Source organism: Lucilia cuprina, chromosome 2 (assembly GCF_022045245.1).
Source record: "Lucilia cuprina isolate Lc7/37 chromosome 2, ASM2204524v1, whole genome shotgun sequence".
NCBI classification, from domain to species: domain Eukaryota; kingdom Metazoa; phylum Arthropoda; class Insecta; order Diptera; family Calliphoridae; genus Lucilia; species Lucilia cuprina.
In genome coordinates this window covers 24,855,639-24,863,909 of record NC_060950.1, presented here as the reverse complement: position 1 = coordinate 24,863,909, position 8,271 = coordinate 24,855,639, and the positions used below count along the sequence as shown (strand labels likewise).

Here is an 8,271-nt window from a genome sequence, read left to right as displayed (position 1 = left end):
TATATATAGATAGATAGATAGATAGAAGGATAGATAGATAGATAGATAGATAGATAGGTCGTTTGAAACATAATTATGTTTAAGAAAGAAGTTCATCCCATCTTATTTTATAGTGAGTGCAAAAAGGGACTGACAAGATCAACTCAAAAGTTCGATATTTTAATTGTAATTTACCTTTTCTGCATCAAAAAATTTATATATTACAAATGCTACTATAGACCAAAGCAAAATAGAGCATATCACCAACTGCCAGGACATGGTAAATTCCAGATCATAAGATTCAAATAAATTTTGATCATTAAAAATAGTTCTAAAAACAAACAAAGAATCAAGCGATATAATAATGTAAAAAAAAAAAACATAAAAAACTTACTTTAAATACAATACAGATGGTATATGATGATTAATATATTCATTCATGGTATCATTATTAGATCCACTATCATCATCGGTGGCATTTTCAAATTTTATATTGCACAGCTTGAGAAAAGATAATTTATTAGAATTAACAAAATTAAACGAAATATTTTTAATTTTTTCATACTTACATTGATCTCTTCTTCCTTAGTCAAGTTAACCGCCCATTTCTTAAGACCCTCACAGCTCCAGGGCATCGTAGGCTGCATGGAGGCAAACATATAGACCAGTGGTAGTACAGCAAATATGCTATAGTACATGATTACACATAAGTTTATGGCTAAAGTTATATAGCCAATACCTAAGGAAAGTTTATTATTAGAAAATAAGGTTTCTTATAAGGATATAATCCTTCAAATGAATTTTTTCGAAACGCCTTTTTTTCGAGTATATCAGTTTTCCAGTAACTGAGCGATAAATTGTAATTTAATTTGGATCTTACCTTTGAATAAAGGTGCTATACGAAATGCTGATATATAACTACTGCTAGAAAACTGGCCCATAAATGACTGTATTACCATGAGCGGTATTGTATAAATAGCCAAGGTAATTAAATAAGTCGGTATTATGGCGGTATCTGAAATTAAAAAATAGGTGTTACGTATTTTAATGGAGGTTTCTAATACTGATTTCCGTTTTCTGTTTACATCTTTTGGATCATGTTGCGCAAATTTAAATTTTGATAAAAATATGTTAAATTCGAAAAGGTGTAATAGACAAGCGGACTAACGGTAGCCTATTTTGAACGCCCCATATCTGGGGTATGTGAAACTTTTTCTAACATTACACCAGCCGCTTGGAAACTGTAGATTATATGTTCACAAATTTGTTTATCATTCAGTAGTGAACCCAGTACTAACATAACCACTTACTTCTTAATAACGACTATTTAACATCTGATTACTTTTAAGTACTCATATAATGACTTACATGTAAACAGAAACGTAAGTACTAAAATATAAGTAGTAGACTTTTGCCATTTTATTGCACATTTTTTTTAAATCGGAAAATTGGGTTTCTTTGGGAAAATCTCTACATTTATTTAGATGATTATAAAAACATTATATCAGGGATGTATTTTTCTGCAAACATTTAAAAACAAGTATGAAATTATAATCGGGCGAGGCCGAGCATATAGTAGGCTACACATTTTACAAAAATATAATGTGATTTAGTTGCCATAATAAAGCATTTAAGTAGAATTGTACCTTGCCTCAGATATGCATACTTAAGCCGTTTAATGTTGAATAACATTGTGGACATTAAGTTGAAATTTTGAAGGGGGTTTTTCATATGGGCTAGGGTCATATGAGGACCTATTATTATGGAATTCGTGATGGTCATCAAGTATAATATAGAACTTGATTTTTGCAGCTTTTTGTCGAGATATGAGTATATTAAACATAATTGTGAACTTAAAAGCTCTATTCGATGTAAACCAGTTTTAACAGGCTACGTCTACGGTAAATGTGTCAAATATTCAAATATCATTGAATTATCTCCAAAATTGCAACCTGTAGTTTGATTACAAAGTTTAAAAGCCCTATTCGGGGGTTCAGTTATATGGGGGCTAGGTGAAATAATAGACCGATGATACCCATTTTCAATAGATTTTGTCTACAGTACCATAAAATATAATGTTCCAAATTGCATTATATCCAAAATTGCAACCTGTAGTTTGATTGGTTTATAAGCCCTATTGCGGGTTTAGTTGTATGGGGGCTAGGTGAAATAATGTACCGATCTTAACCATTTACAATAGACTTCGTCTCTGGGACAATAGAATATCATGTACTAAATTTCATTGAATTATTTATGAAATTGCGACCTGTAGTTTCATTACAAGGTTTACATGGACGGATGAATGGACTCAGAAAATGATTCTGAGCCTATTGGTATACTTTATATATACTTTGGTATATGACCAATATTATTGTGCGTTACAAACATCAGCACAAACCCAATATACCCTCCCCACTAAAGTGATGTAGGGTATAAAAATGAAACAGCTGTTTCTATCTAATTTCGTTATTGTTTTAAAACATATGATGACATATGTCATACAAATGAAATTTCATTTTACTTTTTTTTTAATTTTTACGGACATAAAGTGTGATCGTGTAAAGGTCCCTTAACTTTTTCACGTATACAGGATACCGGTTTCCCAATATTGTTTTTTTACATTTTTCTCCATTTATGGCGTTATTTTGAGTTCACAGCTACAGTAAGTGGTTATATTTATAGAAAAATACGTTATTTTTTAAAATTTGTTACACTTTTCATCAAAAATGATCGATATACGTGATAATAAAGTGTGTAGTGAAGTCATATCCATTAAAAGTCCAGCGGTTTAGTTTTGTGTGTAAAAGTTTTAAGTAGTAGTGTTATAAGACCTGGTTCACACTAGGAAACTTTTGATTTTTATGTGTGAGAGAAAGAGAAAGAAATATCAACCAACTCTATCTCTCACACACAAAATCAAAAGTTTCTCAACAAAAGTTTCCTAGTGTGAACCAGGTTTAAGTTAGAGAGCGAACTAACGAACAAAAAGCCCAGATACGTATTTTGTTTGTATTTTTTAACTTTTCATTTGTAAGTACTTATTAAGGTAGTGATTTGTAAGCGAGCGCAGTAAATACTTCCTTCCAATGTTATCACCGTTTTAAAATGCTAATGAAGAAGTTTACAAAATCGGCTTTTCAGTCTTTTAACACTTTATTTTTCCATAAAAGTTTTTGCTGGATAAATTTCAGGAATAAAGGCATCTGATACCAAATTGCAGGTCATGGTCATGACGTTTATTTTAAAATTAGTTATCTTACTAAAACTAAAATTACTCACCCGTAAATTCTAAGGAAAAGAACCATGACATAGCGAAAAAATCCATACGAAATACTAAAGCAATACCAGCATATATAAAATCACTGGGACTTGACCAATGGCCACGATTTGTGTCCGGAACAAATGGACGAAGGCCAGTTTCATAAGATGTTTCATAAACCATAATTAATTAAATTGAACTCAATTTTTACACAGATTAAATAGAAATTATTTGACCTTGACAATGAATACGAACATATATACTTTGTGTAAAATTACAATTTAATTTCTTATCTTAATGTAGACTCTATGTTGACAAATTTAAGAGGCGTAGTTTTAATCATTTATAAGAATTTATACATTTTTAATATGATTAGTAAAATGTTTTTTTTTTTTGTTCACTAAACTTGTATTAATTATTAGATTTGTTTATGTTTATCAAAAAACAAACCGAAATCTGTTTTAAAATTCTTGCCATAAAGCTCGATCTAATTAGTTGAAGCTTTGGCACACGACTAAAAACTATGATGACAAATGCAAAGTGAATTAGTACTAAATAAGTAAATTAATACAAATAAATAATATTTACATATAAATATTTTTCTTTTTTTATTTAGTTATTTATAAATTTGTATGCGTTGGGAATTCTAATGGACTCTCGTTTATATTTTTGTTTAATTTGTTTATGTGATTATCACAAAACACTTGTTTTTGTTTAAGATCGAGAATTTCTGCAATTAATCAAACATTATGTGGAAATCAAGTGCATGGAATGATGACATTATCGTCACCACTATAAATACTGTAAGTGTCGATAGCATCCGTGCATTAAATATTTGCTGCTATGGATGCCAATTGCGAGATAATAAATCCGGGATTTTATTTATGAAGTAAGTGAGGGCCGATCATTATGAAATTTGGCAGAAGTATCAGGGCTAACACATAACTTGCATTGAATTTTTGTTGTATGGAGGCTAAGGGAAATAAATGTCGAAGTACTTTACGTAAGTACCTAGCATGATGCGGTGGTCTTTTTCATCATCTGGGTAGACTTAAACAACGGCCTAACATTGCCCCTGAAACTTTCAATCAAGAACTAAGGAGGCAATTTTTGTGCAACGATTTGACCGCTCCATGTACAAGCACGTACTCGAGCTATCTAATCTCTGACCATCACTTCCGTTTACAACCACGCAGCTGGGATGTCCTCTGTTGATACGGCAACAGCACCTAGAGACGTATTTTATGAACCGATAATATGACAAAGAAAGTAGGAATTCTAAAGTCAATAATTTCAATAATTGCCACGACAAATAGTCGCGTAGCATGTATCAATATATTCTGTTGAGATGGCAACAGCACCAAGGAACTTCCCCGAAGCTAAGACGGTATACTAAATCAGTACTAATCTCCAATATATAGAGACTTTTAATCGTTCACACAATTCATCGCATCAGTTCATTTCATTAAGATCAATCTACGGGATGACAGGCAACCATTGAATACTAACCTGACAATTCCCCTGCATATGCAGGAGTCCCATAACGCGATCGGCGTCCCAAAATAGATCGGGTTCAGGTATACAGCAAATGCCGCTTTGTGCACAGACTTGTTCGAAGAGAGATTATCCAACCCAATATGTTTAGGATATATCAGTCCTTAAACCAACATTCTCTCCCCGCGAATTTGGGTTTAAACCATTGCCATTATGTGGATCCCAAGGGAACCTCAAGCAACTAACCAGCCAGGACATAGTCATGCGGGTAACTGGCCACCCATAGTACCAGATTGTGCGGTGCTCTGATTTGATCTTTTTTAATCTATGCAAGGACTAAGCCAGGCAGTACACTTTACTAATTTATGAGTCAGACTGAGGAATTGGAAACACCTCTTTTTCCCCGGGATTGCAATAACACCAAGGTGGAGGCTTCACCGAGGTAACATGCTCCGGGGGGAGGCTAAGGGAAATATAAAATGAATTAAACCAAATGATATCTTAAAACAAACTAAAGAACTAAACTAATAATTTGGCACCGCCCTTATGTATACACCATCTAACACCACTGGAATGGGGTTTTAGAAAATCGATTCTGTTTCTTTGACATTTATTGGAATTTTTATTTGTGATAATATAATGAACACAATTCCCAATAAAATATTGCCTCTTAAACTGGAAAACCCCTTTACTGATTAATCATATCATGAAAACCTATGAAGTTCTTGAGACGCATTACAATTATTATACCGTACAACACTTTAGTGGGAGGTAGTATTGGGTTTGTGCTAAGGTTTTTTACGGTTATCATACCGTAGACAAAGTTTCTTGCAATTTTGAAGATAATTTTATGAAATTTGGAACATGATCTTTTATTGTCTCAGGGATGAATTCTATTGAAAATGGTTAAGATCGGTACATTATTTCACCTAGCCCTCATACAGCTGAACACCCGAAAAGGGTTTGTAAACCTAGTAATCAAACTACATGTCGTAATTTTGAAGATAATTCAATGAAATTTGGCACATGATCTTCTATGGTACCGTAGACAAAGTCTATTGAAAATTGTTAACATACAACAATACAACTGAACCGCCAAATAGGGCTTCTTGCAATTTTGAAGATAATTTTATGAAATTTGGTACATGATCTTTTATTGTCTCAGGGATGAATTCTATTGAAAATGGTTAAGATCAGTCCATTATTTCACCTAGTGTATGAACGTACTGTTCGAATGAATGTTTGTAAGACATTAAGAGTTTATTTAAAATCAATGATCTTAAGAGCTAAATACAAAAATCTTAAAACTAACTAGAACTATGATAAGACATCTTGTGCACATGTGTACTTTCAGTCTTATCAGTGTAATGTTTCTATCTTAGCATGGGGTAATAACTGCATCAGTGATATAAATATATTTCATGCCTCATTATTAACTCTAACATATGGTTTATGCGTCACATAAACAACAGAATTAATGTGCATCTTAGAACTAAAGTTCTTATCACTGCTACGGCTTGTCCTAAAAACAAAGCGATAATACATATTTATTTGTAGTACAAACAAACGTATATAATATTTTTTATGACCTAACCCATGCACTTGAACTTATAATTTATGATCTTTCTTATTTTACTTAAACAAAATTAAACATAAATAAATGCGTGTTCAATTCTGAACATTCTGCCGGGCCCGCAATGGCAATGGTGTAGAAAAAATCTATCTTAACTACTTCTCTTTTGTTTACAACATTTGTTCTTGAGAACTAGACCAATAAATATAAATATAATTATAATAATTAAAATTAGAGATGTGTGTCCAGATAACATGTGAAAATGAAGCCGTTTTAGATCGATTTTGGTATCCTTTATATTAAGCACTTCCTTCATTAGATGGTTGATATCTTTGGCGTTATTTATAATTGTAACATCAAACGGTTTTACCAACTTAGCTTCTATTTTGTCTGGATCTAACCCCATGTTGATACCTGAATATCTGAATTTACTTTAGATTCGAAGTGTCGAGAAGCTGACAGAGTTATTCCTTCATAAGTTGCTGTACATTCTTCTGCTAGTTTTAGTACACCTTTTGTTGGTAAATTAACCCAGCTTCGATTATTTGGACCACAATCTACTGTTAATACTAGATTGTCGAATACTGTAAATATCCACTGATTTTCTGTAGAAAGCTGCTTCCACACACTTTTCCTTGGGACAGCTTCAAATTCACATTCAGCATGCCGGGATTGTTTTAGCGCTGATACTTCACAAGACCGCTCTATGGCTGGCTTCCAGGGTATATTTCCAATACAGTTGTACTGACCTTGAAGACTCTTCTCACACATATTTAATTTTGATTGTGACATTAGGAAGTACATATTAGTTGCGAAGTTATACACTATGAACTCATCCTTTACTCTTGGCATAACGGCGCTATTGTTAACTTCCACAGGAAGTGTAATTATTTCGTATACCTCAGAATTATGTTTCTGTATTAAAGGTATTTCTATCTGAACCACTAGTCGATCATCAATTATAGTACCCTTCGCCTTCATTCCATGATATACTTCTTTTAGTTCAGTACTAGTTGCCTTTCCAGGAAGAACTAAATTATTTGGCAACACGTTTTCTATGTGTAATAGTTCTTTTTGTAGTTGGGATGGTGTAAGAAGGTCAGTATTTATATGACCGTGATTGATATCAATCAGCATATTTATTACAGAAGATTGTATCTTCTGACACTCATCAATCATTAAATTTAATTGGGTGGTCAATACGGAAAACAGCAATGTTAAACGCTCTTCACTCGTTTCATTTTTCGTTTGATCGTAGAATAACTTTAATTGGCCGTACATTTGTTTAAAGTTGTTATTGACATCTTCTGTTGTCTTTTTCAACACATTTACTGTCGAATCAATAACGGAAGTTTGTTGTTTTATTAATTTATTTAAGTCATCTTGGTTACTGAAAATGTTTTTCATGTTTTCCTCCATCTGCTTTCGATCGTCTGCGTCCATCATTCCAAAGAGAATATGATAAATAGATCCTACGAACTCAAAGGGTGCTCTTTTCTTGCGGCTTTTATTTATTATTCTTGCTATTATTGGATCAGCACCTTCCAAATTAATTCCCATCGCCTTTAATGCTTGCATGCTTTCGTTTGTAATACTCAGCAAGTTTCTTAAGCTGCTGCCCGACATTATGTTGGTACTGGGCTGATCTAATATTTTATCCACTAATTTCGTGAACAAAATCCTTTTATTACCAAATCTCTGGTTTAAAATCTCCCAGGCAGCATCATAATTGTTTTCCGTTATCGGAAGGTTTTGTATAATTTTCAGAGCTTCTCCTCTGACGTGCGTTTTTAGCCTCACTAGCTTCTCCACAGCTGGAAGTTTACTCATATGCACAAACCTGTTGAACATATTTTGGAACGAGCACCACTCTTCCATTTCTCCACTAAATATTGGTATTTTTATTGTCTCCAATACCACCGCTTTTTTCTCTTCTTGCATTGTGGAAATTTTTATTAGTATTTCC

General features: G+C 32.9%; 1 protein-coding gene across 1 annotated transcript in view; it reads right to left on the bottom strand.

Moving 5' to 3' along the window:
- The window catches only part of LOC111686860 (sodium- and chloride-dependent neutral and basic amino acid transporter B(0+)-like), a 5,546-nt gene extending 1,830 nt beyond the window's left edge, over positions 1-3,716 (bottom strand). Inside the window, exons 1-5 of the mRNA XM_046954707.1 lie at positions 3,259-3,716; positions 860-994; positions 549-718; positions 374-480; positions 175-310 (exon numbers count right to left, since the gene is read on the bottom strand). Of these exons, the coding sequence (XP_046810663.1) occupies positions 175-310; positions 374-480; positions 549-718; positions 860-994; positions 3,259-3,421 (711 nt within the window). The 5' untranslated portion in view covers positions 3,422-3,716. The remainder of the gene's footprint in view (positions 1-174; positions 311-373; positions 481-548; positions 719-859; positions 995-3,258) is intronic.
- Between the last annotated feature and the right edge of the window lie 4,555 nt (positions 3,717-8,271).